This window comes from Macaca nemestrina, chromosome 3, assembly GCF_043159975.1.
Source record: "Macaca nemestrina isolate mMacNem1 chromosome 3, mMacNem.hap1, whole genome shotgun sequence".
NCBI classification, from domain to species: Eukaryota; Metazoa; Chordata; class Mammalia; order Primates; family Cercopithecidae; genus Macaca; species Macaca nemestrina.
In genome coordinates, this window is record NC_092127.1 from 157349603 (window position 1) to 157366582 (window position 16980).

Below are 16980 nucleotides of genomic sequence, written 5' to 3' on the forward strand. Positions count from 1 at the left end.
TGAACCATGCTAACACTTTTTTTTTTTTTTTTTTTGAGACAGAGTCTCGCTCTGTCACTCAGACTGGAGTGCAGTGGTGGGATCTTGGCTCACTGCAACCTCTACCTCCCAGGTTCAAGCGATTCTCCTGCCTCAGCCTCCCAAATAGCTGGGATTACAGGTGTGCACCATCATGCCTGGTTAATTTTTGTATTTTTAGTAGAGATGGGGTCACGCCATGTTGGCCAGGCTGGTCTCGAACTCCTGACCTCAGGTGATCCATCTGCCTAAGCCTCCCAAAGTGCTGGAATTACAGGCATGAGCCACTGCGCCCAGCCAATGCTAACACTTTTTACCTTCACTTAACTTTCACAACAATCCTAGGAGTTAAGTATTATTATTCCCTTTCACAAAGGGGACACTGGGCCTTGGAAAGTATAAATAACTTGCACAAGATCATATAGCTAGTAACTGGTGAATCCAAGGGTGATCTTCATCACCAAATCATACTGCCTCCTTTGGTTTTAGTTATGTTGGTATTTTCAGATTCCTGAATTCTTAATCTTTAGTTCAAAAATGAATATATAAAAAGTTAACAATGTCTGAAGATGGCAAACCCAATAATCACCTTTATAGTACCCTTATCATAAAAGACTGAGGGCCTGGTGCGGTGGCTCATGCCTGTAATCCCAGCACTTTGGGAGGCCGAGATAGGCGGATCACGAAGTCAAGAGATCGAGACCATCCTGGCCAACATGGTGAAACCCTGTCTGTACTAAAAATACAAAAATTAGCTGGGCATGGTGGCCTATGCCTGTAGTCCCCGTTACTCAGGAGGCTGAGGCAGGAGAATTGCTTAAACCCAGGAGGCAGACATTACAGTGAGCTGAGATCAAGCCACCGCATTCCAGCCTAGCGACAGACCAGGACTCTGTCTCAAAAAGAAAAAAACCTGAGGAAAATATAGTCCCTATATCTTAATAAGATTCTCCATAGAAAATTCAAACTATGCAAATAAACATTTAATGATAAAACCACCTTCACTGAATAGACAGTTATGCTAGCAAGGAAACTAAATTTTTACCTATGATGTCCCTACAGATTCAGTTTATAGAGAGTCGTTTTTATTCTCACACTATCTTCTATAAAAAGTAAACCAATCGCCAGGCATACTGGCTCATGCCTGTAATCCCAGCACTTTGGGAGACCGAGGCAGGTAAATCACAAGGTCAGGCATTCAAGACCAGCCTGGCCAACACGATGAAACCCGTCTCTACTAAATACAAAAATTAGCCAGGCACGGTGGAATGCGCCTGTAATCACAGCTACTCAGGAGGAGGCTGAGGCAGGAGAATCACTTGAACCCGGGAGGCAGAGGTCGCAGTGAGCCGAGATTGAGCCACTGCACTCCAGCCTGGGCAACAGAGTGAGACTTGGTCTCAAAAAAAAAAAAAAAAAAGAGTAAACCAATCTAACGAAGACCAGTGGTTAACTGGTCAAACTCCATTTCTAGTGGTTCAAATTTGATTTTAGAAAGCAGTAACCAGGCTGGGCATGGTGGCTCAAACCTGTAATCCCAACACTTTGGGAGGCCGAGGTAGGCAGACCACTTCAGGACAGGCGTCCAAGACAAGCCTGGCTCTGGCCAATATGGCAAAACCCCATCTCTACTAAAAATACAAAAATTAGCCAGGCATGGTGGCACACGCCTATAGTCCCAACTACTCAGGCTGGGAGGCTGAGGCATGAGAATTGCTTGAACGTGGGAGGCTGACGTTGCAGTGGGCCGAGATCACAGCACTGCACTGCAGCCAGGCGACACAGTTTTTTTTTGTGTCAAAAAAAAAAAAAAAAAGACAACAGTAACCAGAGCATAGGAAACAAGTGCAATTTCCTTACAGCTATTCTGAGATCCAAGCAGAAAATTAGATTTACTTCTCAAAAGATCCCTACTGATAACTTAAATATGCCACACAATATTCTAAGTACCTTACAAAAATTAACTATTTGAATCCTTATAACAACCCTATAAGACAAACTTACCTCTTACTATGTAACACAAGAATTAATGTTAATTATAGTTAAAATTTTATATATACTATACAGTTATAGCTTGGGTACGGTGGCTCACACCTGTAATCTCAGCACTTTGGGAGACCAAGGCAGGCGGATCACCTAAGGTCAGGAGTTCGAGACCAGCCTGGCCAACATGGGGAAATCCTGTCGCTACAAAAAATACAAAAATTAGCCAGGTGTGGTGGCATGCACCTGTAATCCCAGCTACTCAGGAAGCTGAGGCAGGAGAATCACTTGAACACAGGAGGCAGAGGTTGCAGTGAACCGAGATTGCACCACTGCACTATAGCCTGGGCACAGAGCGAGACTTCATCTCGAAAAAAAATACTAAGCCAATTTAGCTGGGCGCAGTGGCTCACTTCTGCAAACTCGGCACTTTGGGAGGCTGAGAGAGGCAGATTGCTTAAGCCCAGGAGTTCAAGACCAGCCTGGACAACAAAGTGAGATCCTGTCTCTACAAAAAATACAAAAATTAGCCAGGGATGGTGGCGCACATCTGTGGTACCAGCTACTCGGGAGGCTAATGTGGGAGGATCACCTGAACCCAGAAGTCAAGGCTGCAGTGAGCCAAGATCACACCACTGCACTCTAGCCTGTGCAACATAGCGAGAACCTGCCTCAAAAAAAAAAAAAAAAAAACAAATACACAAACAAATACTAAGTGAATCTTTTCTTTATATTACTCACAACGTTACCCAGAATCTGATTATCTGTTCTTACCACGATTCTGGTTCCATTCATGTGCTTCTCCTAAGTACTTTACATCAAACTGGTACTGTCCATTTATATAAAAATAATCATCAGTACTAAGAATGACTCCACTTGGATTATCCTCTTGCAAAGTCCTGTGAAAGATAAATGAAATAATTTTCATTACCTTTTCTTCTAAATTTTCTCTCCTAATTTTTTCAAAGTCATAAACCAAATACATTATTCAAGTACTATCATTTTGTAGATCACTTGAGGCCAGGAGTTCAAGGCCAGCCTGGCCAACGTGGTGAAGCTCCATCACTATTAAAAATACAAAAATTAGCCAGGTATGGTGGCATGCACCTACAGTCCCAGCTACTAGAGGCTGAGGCATGAAAATTGCTAGAACCCAGGAGGTGGAGGTTGCAGTGAGCTGAGATTGCACCACTGTATTCCAGTCTGGGCAACAGGCGAGACTGTGTCTCAAAATAAATAAATAAATAAAATAAAAGAATAAAAATCAGTCTGGGCAACATAGCAAGAACCCAACTACACAAAAAAGACAAAAATTAGGCAGGTGTGGTAGTGTGCACCTATAATCCCAGTTGCTTGGGAAGCTAAGTTGGGAGGATCACTTGAACCCAAGAGGTTTAGGTTACAGAGAGCCAAGGTTGCACCACTGCACTCCAGCCTGGGTGACACAATAAGACCCTCTCTCAAAAAAAAAAAAAAAAGAAAGAAAGAAAAAAAAAAATTAAACACAAATAGATAAATAAAAGAATAAACATATTGTAATATTCAAACAAATCATACTGAAAATACTCTAAGCAGAAGTTTAATTCCAAAAAAATCCAACCTAAGGCAGGTCTATTTTGCTTTATGTAAATTATTATTCAGAAACTTGTTTTTAATGTTATGAAGACCTTTTATCCTTAACTATAAAATCGTTATAATGGTTTGAAGATTAACAAATGTTTAACTATCCTTTTCTGAAAATATATATCCCTTTCTGTAGCATCTGTTAAGTGCCAGGCACTGTTTTAAGCACTGAGCATACATCAATGAACAAAAAAACACAAAAACGCTTGCACTCATGGAGCTTACATTCTAGGGAATGCTCATTTGATCCCAATTCCTATGTTTATCCTCTTCTCTTTGTAGCTTTCCCTTCTCTGACACTTCCTTTTTTACCATTAAACATGCATATATCTCAGCTATCTTTAAAAATTCTAACTAGGCTGGGTATGATAGCTCATGCCTATAGTCCCAGCACTTTGGGAGGCTGAGGTGGGAGGACTGCTTGAGCCCAGAAGTTTGAGATGAGCCTGGGCAAGATGACGAGATTCTGTCTCTACAAAAAATTTTTAAACGAGCCGGGTGTGATGGCCCATGCCTGCAGTCCCAGCTACTCGGGAGGCCAAGGCAGGAGGATTGCCTGAACCCAGGAATTCAAGACAACAATAAGCTATGATCATGCCACTGCACTCCAGCCTGGGTGACAAAGCAAGTCCCTGTCTCTTAAAAAAAAAAAAAAAAAAGTTTGAGACAAGCCTGGCCAACATGGTGAAACCCTGTCTCTACTAAAAATATAAAAATTAGCTGGGGGTGGCAGCAGGCACCTGTAATCCCAGCTACTCAGGAGACTGAGGCTGGAGAATCTCATAAACCTGGGGAGGTGGAGGTTGCAGTAAGCTGAGATCACACCACTGCACAACAGCCTGGACGACAGAGTCAGACTCTGTCAAAAAAAAAAAAAAATTGTAACTACACTTTGTGACCCCTTTCAACTACTACCCAACTTCTCTCTTTCCCTTAACTCCATCATCAGAGCTTGCTAAACCCTTTTGCTTTCTACCCTCACAGGACAACAAAATTGTTTCCCAGATATCCATTCATGACCTTCTTTCCAAAAAATTCAAAAAGACTTTTTGCATCCATCGTTTTCCTTTGGTTTGAATATGGGACCATTCTCTTCAAGACAACGCAGGTTCTATGTCTCAACACTATCCCCGTTATTTCTCTCTCTTCATTCAAAAAATATTAAGTTTCTACCTTGTGACAAGCACATTTTTCTTTACCCACACTCAAACTGTAGCTGCCTCTGATTCTAAAGGCCCCTGAAACCTAGTTCTTCAAAATTGTCTCACAGCTCAACTGCCTTCTAAGGTACCACCTTTCAGTCCAATCTCTTTCATGAAACACACTGCCATGACTGACAGTAACATCTATAATATTGTTTTATTGTTGTTGTTGCTATTAAGTCAGTTAGAAAAGCCTACATGTCTACTGAAAAATATGCCTGTAAGTGTATCAGCAGAATATGCGGAAATTTACTGGCAGAGAAACTCAGACACAGAAAAGATATTTAAAAAAAAAAAAAAAAAACTAAAAATAAGTTTATGAAGGACATTCTCCAGTTATCTATGCATATTCATTAAGACTAGACTAGATACACCCAGGATCAAATAGAGGACACCCAACTAATAATATTAGAAGGCTAACGATTAAAATTTGGAAGAAGAAAAAAAAAACTAGCAAATAAAATAGATTAGGTGAAATCTTCTAGAATTTAAAGGTTAAGCAGGGATAGAGAGAAATTATGAAAACAATACTCTTCAAGGAGTGCCACTGAAACCATTACAAAGCTGCCTGTAACACTTGACTCCTATCTCCCAGATTAAGGCACTCACAGCCTACCTTAACTACAGAAGGGATAAAGGTGTATATATGAGATCAAATAACTAATGGTACTCTATTTTGGAACAGAAAAGTCCCTGAAAACTTGAAGTTCTCTGACTACCAGTTGTCATCCTATACTCTCTTCCTTCAAATCACATATTTCTAAAAGCATTATTTAACAACATTCTATAATCCTGAATTTCCAACTACCAGTAAAATTAATATATTTAAGACTTTCATTCCATGAAATCAAGATCAATTATACCTCTTTAACTCTGTGATCAAAGCTGAACTCATCTTTCTCCCACTCAAATTAGCTCTCCTCTACTACGTCAATAACTCACAATTTTGGAATCCTCTTTAATTTTTTCTTCTGTCTTTCAAAGAGATAGTCAAAGATGAAGGGATTCCATAAAAAAAGTTTCCAGAGAAAATAGTGTTATTATTAGCTACACAAAGTTAGTAAAACTTAGTAAAAAGAAAACATTTTAGGGGTTACTAAAGATCTGTACTAAGCAAAGCATTTTGCATATATATTCACACTTGTGTTCAAATTCAGACATTATACTATTTTTTTAAAACCCAATTAAACCTCATACCTTGCCAAAAAAGATTTTCCAGATCCTGGAAGACCTCTGAGAAGAACAAGAACTAGTCCAACATAAGATGTCTTCTTTCTTACAACCTGAGAAACTGGGGTTTCTTGTACTTGATAAGCACTTGTTCCATCTTTATTTCTCCATACTTTTGTTGGGGAAGTGTGAGAAATAACTGAGGGTGGAAATGTGTAGTTCACAGATCTCCAGTGTGCAGCTGTGGTTACAACAGGAGCTACAAAGCCATGGTTTCCTTGGAAGAGGTCAAAAGCAGGAATCATTGGATTCCACATCGGTGGAGGTGGCGGAGGAGGCAACAGTAAGGGGAGAGGAGCAAGTACCGGGCAGTAACTCACATCTTTCCCCTTAGTTGGCAGTTCAGGATGTTTGTGTGGCTTGAAGTTGAACCCTTCGGAAGGCAGAAAAACATCAGAGACCCGAGTAGATTTTTGATCCCCACCCGTACCCGGTAAATCAAGCCCTGGAAGGTTTAAAGAAGCCTGAGGTTCGCTGGCATCCAAATCTACAGGAGCTTCAGAGAATTGAGCCTCAACACACTCAGATTCTAAAAGTTCTTTCTGTTTTTGATTGAGACTGCTACAGCCCACGATGGAGTCACTTGCTACATTTAAAGAACTACTGAGAAGAGAATCTTCTGGGTAGTTACTTTCCAAAGCCAATGTGTTATCCTTTATAAAACATTTGGACTCGCTCAAAACAGAATGTGAAGGTAATGGGTTTAAACTTAACGTAGAGCCAGAATTGTCTAAATTTTCACTGTTCAAATTCATATTTTGTGTAGAAAAAATGGGAGTCATATTACTTGAATCAGGATTTACAAACTCACTCAGGTCATTAAAACTATTAACATCTTGTGAAGGCAAAAATGAGTATACTTGGTCATCAGGAGAAGAGTTCAATTTCTCAAAAGCATTTTGTATTAAGGAATCCAGGTCTTCAGTTAGCTGCATGTCCAAAAATGAATCTATTTTTGAATCTTCACTCTCTTCTTCAGGACGTTTTTCCATTATTTCACTTTCTGCTGCACCTACTTGGTTCCCAGAAGCAACAAAACTTTGTGAAGATGATTCTTCTATCTTGGTATCAGTGGCAGATAATTCTAATAGACAATCCATAGCATTTTCAACTGTACAACAACAAGAATAATAACAACAACAAAAACATAGACAGAGAAAACAGATTTAATAATTTTATTAAAATCCAGCTAAAATTATATTGGATTTTGCATTGAACAAAATATAAATGTACAATGTTCATGTTATTTTTAAAAAAGTAATATTTTACTAACATACCAAAGTCTGTAGTGGCAAAAAGTCTGAATGATGGAGACATGCAATCCTATTCTTTCAGGAAACAGTAATAAACCAAGCTAATAAACTAATTAAATAAATATTATTTGCTGAATTTATTGAGTAAATGTATAGATATCTGTCATTAGATGTATTAGGCTTATTTATAAAAGTCCTAAAGCCTGTTGATTAATTTAACAAATACCTATTGAATGTACACTTTTAAATATTAAGTATTTTATATATTCTCTTAGTAAATCTAATTTATTTACATGATCCATGCTATGAATTGCACTTAATACAAATATATTTATGAGTGTGTACTGCATATCAGAAATATTTTGTAAAAAAAAATCTTTAATAGATTTTTTTTGCAGTCTAATAGAGAACTTTGCAGTCTAATAGAGATTAAAAACAATTATATTAGAGACAATTACATTGTAATATAATACAGATTAAATAATGCACACTTTTGGCCAGGCACAGTGGCTCATGCCTGTAATCCCAGCACTTTGGGAGGCTGAGGCAGGTGGATCACCTGAGGTCAGGAGTTAGAGACCAGCCTAGTCAACATGGCGAAACTCTGTCTCTACTAAAAATATAAAAATTAGCTGGGTGTAGTGGCAGCGCATGCCTGTAATCCCAGCTACTCAGGAGCCCGAGGTGGGAGAATTTCTTGAACCGGCAAGGCAGAGGTGGTAGTGAGCAGAGATCGAGCCACTGCACTCCAACCTTGGTGACAGAGCGAGACTCCCTCTCAAAAATAAATAAATAAATAAATAATGCACATTTTTGATAATGTACAAATGCCATAGAAGCACAAGGGAGAATAAGAAAAGATTTCACATAAGGTGATATGTGAACTGGGACTTGAAGATTAAAAAGTAACTTGCCAGACACAAGAGAAAAAAGGGTAAACCCAGGCTTGGCTCTCCCTAGAGGGAGGTTGATTGGGTAAAATTGGGAACAGTCCTGTATGCCATGTTAAGAAATATTAATTTTATTTTCGAAGGGAACTTGAAGGAAACTACCAGTCATAGCATTTCAGCTAGAAGTTTTATACACATCACCTCACTGAATCCTCAAATACTACCATGAGGTATATTATTCCTAGCAAACAGATGAAGAAATGAAGTTAAAAAGTACATTAACTTGGCCCAAGTCACACAGATAGTCAGTGACAGAGCCAGGACTGGTGTATCTGACTCCAATGCTGAGCTCTTTCTGTTATAACACAAATAGGGAGCCATTAGAAATTTTAAGGCCAGGTGTGGTGGCTCATGCCTATAATCCTAACATTTTGGGAGGCTGAGGCAGGTAGATCGCTTGAGACCAGGAGTTCAAGACCAGCCTGGGCAACATGGAAAAACCCTATCTCTACAAAAATTAGCCAGTGTGGTAGGGTGTCTGAGGTAGCAGAATCGCTTCAGCCCAGGAGGTGAAGGCTACAGTGAGCCTCTAGTGAAAGTGATTAGATTACTGCACTCCAGCCTGGGCAACTGAGTGAGGCCCTATCCCAAAAAAAAAAAAGGAAACCAAAAAAAAAATAAAATAAAATTAGAATTTTTAAGCATTTGAAGTTTGGAGCGAGGGGTTGTTTATTTTGTGTTTTGTCTTGCTGTTTTAAGAAAGGTAAGTCTGGAAACAGCACAGCAGAGTAGGTAACAGCTCTGGTCTGGAGTCAGAACACCAACATTTAAATCTCTACTGCTGGCTATGACACTTTCAACAAGTTAACGTCCCTAAACCTCGATTTTCTCATTTGTAATATGGGGATAATAAAAGCACCTACCTCATAGGTTGTTGTGAGGATTAAATGAGATAATCCATGAAAAAGTGCTGTGCACAAAGAACTGGCACCTAGTAAGCACCCAATTAATGTTCCCTTAAGAAGAAAAACAAAGAGGGATTGGAGGGGGCAAGCCTGGCAGAGACCAATTAGGAGATCATAGCAATACTACAAAGGACAGAAAACCTAAAAATGGAAGAAAAGAAAAAAAGGTTGGGGGGGGCAGGGAGGGGGGAAAAAAAAGAAAGCAAACATAAGGGGTATTTCTATGAAAAAAATCTACATGACAGTAAAGTGACAGTAAAACCAGAAAAGATCAACTAAAAATTTAATGTGTATACAATGAAAAATTACACTAACACTAAGTAAAAGTAAATTAAAGACCAAGATGGATAGGTACTTATCACATAAAAAGAAAAGTCCTTATACAGATTGTTGGGAAAAATTAAAACCATGGTAAAAAAAAAAACTTTTTTCAATGAATGAAAAATTTACACAAGATTACAAGAATAAACAACCATGTACAAAAATGTCCAACATTCCTCTTTATTAAATCAACACAAAGAAAAATGCAATTTTATTCCTATTAAAACCTTAAAACACAGGCCAGGTGTGGTGGTTCACGCCTGTAATCCTAGCACTTTGGGAGGCTGAGGCAGGTGGATGACCTGAGGTCAGGAGTTCAAGACCAGCTTGGCCAGCATGAGGAAATCCCATCTCTACTAAAGATACAAAAAAAGAAAATTAGCTGGGCATGGTGGCAGACGCCTGTAATCCCAGCTACTTGTAGAGCCTGAGGCAGGAGAATCACCTGAACCCGGGAGGCCGAGGTTGCAGAGAGCTGAGATGGCACCACTGCACTCCAGCCTGGGCAGCAAGAGCGAAACTCCATCTCAAAAAAAAAAAAAAATCTTAAAACACTACTACACAATGTTGAAAAGGCTGAAGTGAAACCACTACACTTATGCAAGGCTGGTGGAATTACAAATCAGAACACCTCACTGGTAGGCAATTTAGGAGTATGCTTCCAAGAGCCAAAGCAGTTCTTACCCTGTGATGCAAGAAAATAAAGTTTTGGAACTAAGAAAAAAAAGCCAAAAGAAAGAAAAATATATTTTTTACCAAGATGTTCTCTGCAATATTAATTATTCGTGAAAAATGGAGATATAATTAAACTATAGCACAACAACTCAGTAGAATATTAGAAACCCATTAAAAATATAGATTACAGCAACACAGACAAAATGCTTATGTTAAGTTAAAAATACATAATACAAAATTCCACCACTCAAATCACAAATGCTTATGAACAAGGTCTATAGAAGATTCTGGAAAACAAAAATAAGTTGTTTTGTTATGGTATAGGATGATGTGGATTTCTTATAATTCTTCATTGCTGTATTAGTTTATATGCAACAATTAAATTTGAAACACATCAAAGGAAAATGTTGAAGTAACTTACAAAATTCAATATACTATCATTTCTGAGCATCACGCACTGCTGACAACTGGTTTTCTGCATACATAACTGGATAAGACATGCTCACATCACAGACCACACAATGACTGAAACTGGAAGTTTATAACACATTACCAAAACTTCCCAAATCTAGAATGATTTTATCTTATATTAATCATGGCTAGTAACAATACTAAGCATCAACATTTAATTACTCATCTAGCCAACTTACATAAACTCCCTTCTGTCTACATACTTGTAAACAATGTATGACAAGTTATTAATAACCTACCATACTGAAGACTTTACCAACAACAAAAAAATAAAACTCAATTGTCACCAAAAAAAAGTCCTATGAGGTGCATACTGTTATTTTTCTCCCTAACAGATTAGAAAACTGAGACTCTAGAGAGATTAAGTGGCAGAGCTGGAAATCCAACCCAGGTTTCTTGACTCCAAAGTCAATGTTTTGAAATTATACTACTCTGCTAGCCTCAACTCTTTTTTTTTTTTTTTTTTTTTTTTTTTTTTTTGAGACGGAGTCTCGCTCTGTCACCCAGGCTGGAGTGCAGTGGCGCGATCTCGGCTCACTGCAAGCTCCGCCTCCCGGGTTCACGCCATTCTCCTGCCTCAGCCTCCCGAGTAGCTGGGACTACAGGCGCCCACAACCGCGCCCGGCTAATTTTTTGTATTTTTAGTAGAGACGGGGTTTCACCGTGGTCTCGATCTCCTGACCTTGTGATCCGCCCGCCTCGGCCTCCCAAAGTGCTGGGATTACAGGCGTGAGCCACCGCGCCCGACTAGCCTCAACTCTTAATCAGCTCTTATTTTCAAAATTATACTTACCTAGTTGCTTAATAGATATTTACTCAGTTCCTATTATGAGTCAGTTGCCATGTTATGGGCTGAAGATACAGGAGTAAAACAAAGTTTTTAAAACCTCTGTCTTTATGGAGCTTACATTAGAGGAGAGTGGTTCTCAACCAGGTACAATTTTGCCTCCCAGGGAACAAATGGCAAGACATGGAGACATTTTTTATTGTCACACCTGGGTGGTAAGGAGCTACTGGCAACTAGTGTGTATAGGCCGGGGATGCTGCTAAACCTACAATGCATAGGAGAGCCACTCAAAAGAAAGGATTATGTAGCCTAAAGTGTCAATAGTGCCAGTCTGTTCTAGAGTAAAGATGAAAGAGATAGAATATGATATCTATACAAATACCTTACATTTAGAACTGCACATTTCTTAAGAGTAGAAACTATGTTTTATTCTTCATATCCCAAATACCAACTCAAATACCAACCTTAATAACTTGCCAACAGCAGATGATTAATAAATGATGAATAAAATAGAAATAAGACATTTTTCTATATTACTATTAATCATGGCATAGTACACAAAGTCTTCTTATAAGATGGACAGGGTTCAAACTAAACTTTTTCTCACCTTTGAAATCACATTCAGAAAGCATCAAATACACTACATCAGGATCCAGATCAGAAAACATCTCTGAGATACTGGTGAAGAGTTCTTCCTGATCAACTTTTGTCTCACCCATGGAAGGAAGAGTAGTGGTTGGCTCCTCACGACTAGCAACACTGGATACGATAACTTCCTTAGGGTTTGCAGTCTTCCGAAAAGGATTTCCCCCAAGATTTTTCCTTTTCCTTGGCATTCTGACTTCCAAAACTAAAATGTTTCCCTTTTCTTAGTTAAGATGTTTGATATTTAAGTCATAATTCAAAAAAAATAGGGTTAAATATCTTGCACAATCCAGCAGTAAAAAGACCTAAAATAGAAAGCAATTAAAAACACTCAGACTATATATATTTCCATTTCTGAAATCGGAATGACATCTTTATTTAGCTCTAAGAAAGTACCACCAACTCTAACAACAGAGCTAAAAAGTAGTCAATTTCTCTCTCTCCAAAATATTCAGGTTTTGCCAGGATTGAACATGTTAAAAATTAAGATGTTAACAATATATATTTCAGAACAATGAATACACTGTTTCAATATATTTTTTCATTTTTAAAAACATGAAAGTCTTCATAAATATAATTAGAATGCATACTGAACACCTATACTCAGATGTCCAATAGGCACCGTACATTTAACATGTCCAAAACAGCTCCTCATCACCCCCTTCAAAACTGCTTTTCCCAGTCTTTCCCATCTCAGTTAGCACAACTGTATCATTCCAATGACTCAGGCCAAAATCTTGGAATAATCCTTGACTCCTCTCATCCCACATGCAACTGGTAAGCCAATTTTGTCAATGTGACTCCCAAAACGTATCCAGAATACTATTATTCCTCACTGCCACCACCCTAGACTTAGCTACCACAGCCTCTTGCCTAAATTCCTAGAAGTCTCCTGTCTCTTGGTTTCCACCCTTGCCCCTTCAGACTATTTAGCACCAAAGCCAGAGTGACTCAATTAAACCATAGGTTGGACCATGCCTTTCTTCTACTAAACTATCCACTAGCTCCCTAACTCAAGATAAAAGCTAGAGCCCTTAAAATGGCCCATAACCTGGACACTGGTCACCTCTGCACTGTCCTTTCCCTTAGCCACACTTAAGTCTCCTCGCTCTTCTTCAAACACACCAGCAATGTTCTCCCTTGGGAACCTTTACACCTTAGTTCCCTCTACGGAACCACTTTTCTCCAATTATCTCCTTATCACCTTCTTATCATTATTCAAATATTACCTTCTCAAGACCTCAGTGCCTCAACACTATTTACCCCACTTTCCTACTTGAATTTTCTCCACAGGACTTATTGTTTTCTTACATAGCATATGTTTTATACACATATTGTATTTACCACCCATATTCCAATAAAGTGTAAGCTCCACAAGGGCAGGGACTCATATCTGGAATAGAACTACAGGCAGTCTACTTGTTTTCTCTGCTTGAATATACCTAACAAACATTTCAAACTTAACATATCCAAAACTAAATGTCTAATATATTTCCCAAAATCTGCTCTAATCATTGGTCTGACACCTGTCATCTTTAACCCATATTCCAACCTCTTACCTGTTCTCCCTGTTTGTACCTTGTACCCCATAGTCTATTTTCAATATACCAGCCAGACTGAGCTTTATACAATGTAAAAAGGGTCTGATCTAAACCCCTACATGTTCTCCACATCACTCAGAGACAAAGCTAAAGTTCTTACAATGGCCTATCTGTCTGCTAGCCTTTGATATACTCTTCCTCAAGATATCTGCACAGCTAACTCCTGTACTCCTGCAAATTTTTGTTCAAGTGTCACATTCAATGATTTCTCTCTTGATTATCCAACTGAAAACCATATACCCTGCTCCCTCGGCCCTAATCTCTCCTTTCCTGCTAACTATCCATGGCCCTTATCGTCTTCTATTACATTATAAAATTTACCTTTTAATTAAATTTGTATCATAGCTCTCTCCACCTTCCGGAACTGCACTGTCAATATGGCAGCCACCGGCCACATGTTCCTATTTAAATTTAAATTAATTACAATTAAATAAAAGTACACTTATATATTAATATCAGATATAAGTAGAATTCAGAGCTAAGAAAATTACCACAGACAAAGAAGGGCACTGTGTAATGATAAACGATCAGGCCATCAAAAAGATATAGCAGGCTGGGTGCAGTGGCTCACAGCTGTAATCCCTGCACTCTGGGAGGCCAAGGTGGGTGGATTACCTGAGGTCAGGAGTTTGAGACCGGCCTGGCCAACATGGTGAAACCCTGTCTCTACTAAAATACAAACATTAGCCAGGCGTGGTGGCCTGTGCCTGTAATCCCAGCTACTTAGGAGGCTGAAACAGGAGAACTGCTTGAACCCGGGAGGCAGAGGTTGCAGTGAGCCAAGATAGTGCCATTACACTCCAGCCTGGGCAAAAAGAGCAAAACTCCATCTCAAAAAAAAAAAGATACAGTAACCCTGGCCAGACTCAGGGGATGGCGCCTATAATCCCAGCACAGTGGACAATGGGCAGGAGGATCACTTGAGGTGAGGAGTTTGAGACTAACCTGGCCAAAATGGCAAAACTCTGTCTCTACTAAAAATACAAAAAGAACTAACCTGTAGTCCCGGCTATTCGAGAGACTAACCGCAGGAGAATCGCTTGAACCCAGGACACAGAGGGTGCAGCGAGCCAAGATCATGCCACTGCACTCCAGCCTGGGAGACAAAGTGACACTGTCTCAATTAAAAAAAAAAAAAAAAAAAAGGCCAGGCATGTGGCTCATGCCTATAATCCCAGCACTTTGGGAGGTCGAGGCGGGTGGATCACCTAAAGTCGGGAGTTTGAGACCAGCCTGACCAACATGGAGAAACCCTGTCTCTACTAAAAATACAAAATTAGCCAGGCGTGGTGGCGCATGCCTGTAATCCCAGCTACTTGAGAGGCTGAGGCAGGAGAATCACTTGAACCCAGGAGGCGGAGGTTGCAGCGAGCTGAGATCACACCATTGCACTCCAGCCTGGGCAACAAGAGTGAAACTCCATGTCAAAAATAAATAAATAAATAAATAAATATAAATAAAAAATATATAGCAACCCTAAATGTATATGCACTAAACAGAGCTACAAAATAAGTGAAGCTAAAACTGAAAGGAGAAATAGACAAATTCACAATTATAGTTGGAGACTTCAACATCACTCTATCAACAGTAGACAGTAAATCAGCAAAGATATAGAACTCAACAACACCAATAATTAAGGATCTAATCTATACTTACAGAATACTCCACCCAACAACAGCAGAATACACACTCTTTTCAAGTATTAACAGAAGACATACCAAGATAGAGCATATCCTAAGCTAAAACCAAACCACAACAAATTTAAAAGAATTGATATCACACAGGTATGTTTTCCAACCACAATGGAATCAAACTAGAAATCAATAACATAAAAATTTCCAAGCAATATACATCTAAATAATACATGGGTCAATGATGAAGTCTCAAAGAAAATTTTAAAAATATAATAAATTGAATGCCAATGAAAATATACCATATCAAAATTTGTAGGCCAGGTGTGGTGGCTCACGCTGACAATCCCAGCACCATGGGAGACTGAGGTGGGTAGACCACTCTGAGCTCAGGAGATCGAGACCATCCGGGGCAATATGGTGAAACCCCGTCTCTACTAAAAGTACAAAAATTAGCTGGGTGCGGTGGCTCACGCCTGTAATTGCAGCACTTTGGGAGGCCGAGGTAGGTGGATCACCTGAGGTCAGTTCAAGACCAGCCTGGCCAACATGATGAAATCCCGTCTCTACTAATAATACAAAAGTTAGCCAGGCGTGCTGGTGAGCACACTGAAGAAACAGAAACAGGAGAATCGTTTGAACCCAGGAAGCAGAGGTTACAGTGAGCCAAGATAGCACCATTGCACTCCAGCCTGGGCGACAAGAGAGAAACTCTGTCTCCAAAAGTAAATAAACAAATAATAATAAAAATACAAAAATTAGCCGGGCAAGGTGGCGCGCAACTATAATCCCAGCTACTCAGGAGGCTGAGGCAGGAGAATTGCTTCAACTCGGGAAGGTTGCAGTGAGCTAAAATCGAGCCACCGCACTCCAGCCTGGGCAACAGGGTGAGACTCTGTCTCAAAAAAAAAAAAAAAAAAAAAAAAAAAAAAAAAAAAATTGTAGAACATGGCTAAAGCAGTGATAACAGGAAAATCTATAGCACTAAATGCATACATTAGAAAAGAAGTCTCAAATGAATAATCTAAGCCCCCACCATAAGAACCTAGAAAATGAAGGGCAATATAAACTCAAACCCATCAGAAAAAAAGAAAATAATACAGAGTAGGCCAGGCATAGTGGCTCGTGCCTGTAATCCCAGCACTTTGGGAGGCTGAGGCGGGTGGATCACCTGAGGTCAGGAGTTTCAAACCAGCCTAGCCAGCATGGTAAAACCTCTTCTCTACTAAAAATACAAAAATTAGCTGGGCATGGTGGCAGGCACCTGTAATCCTAGCTACTCAGGAGACTGGGGCAGGAGAATCGCTTGAACCCAGAAGGCAGAGGTTGCAGTGAACTGAAATTGCACCATTGCATTCCAGCCTGGGTGACAAAAGCAAGACTCCGTCTTGGGAAAAAAAAAAAAAAAAAGCAGGCCAAGCACGGTGGCTCACACCTGTAATCCCAGCACTTTGAGAGGCCAACGTGGGTGGATCACCTGAGGTCAGGAGTTCGAGACCAGCCTGCCCAATATGGTGAAACCCCGTCTCTACTAAAAATACTAAAATTAGCTGGGCGTGGTGGTGCACACCAGTAGTCTCAGCTACTTGGGAGGCTGAGACAAGACAATCGTTTGAACCCAGGAGATGGAAGTTGCAGTGAGCCAGGATTGTGTCACTGCACTCCAGCCTGAGCAACAGAGCAAG

The 16980-nt window shown here is 39.7% G+C and overlaps 1 protein-coding gene across 15 annotated transcripts in view; it reads right to left on the reverse strand.

The window, feature by feature from the left end:
* LOC105487725 (NEDD4 binding protein 2) overlaps window positions 1-16980 on the reverse strand; it is a 109449-nt gene that overhangs the window by 58326 nt on the left and 34143 nt on the right. For 10 of the 15 annotated variants that reach the window (XR_011621344.1, XM_071093697.1, XM_011751339.3 and 7 more), the window contains 4 exons: window positions 13986-14065; window positions 12026-12368; window positions 6024-7167; window positions 2776-2900 (listed from right to left, as the gene is read on the reverse strand). Coding sequence is in view for 14 of the 15 variants with exons in the window: in XM_071093697.1 (XP_070949798.1) it covers window positions 2776-2900; window positions 6024-7167; window positions 12026-12254 (1498 nt within the window). In the remaining variant the exon portion in view is untranslated. Of the gene's footprint in view, window positions 1-2775; window positions 2901-6023; window positions 7168-9122; window positions 9216-12025; window positions 12369-13985; window positions 14066-16980 lie in introns of all 15 variants that reach the window. The other 5 variants (XM_011751333.3, XM_011751337.3, XM_011751342.3 and 2 more) reach the window with 3 other exon arrangements.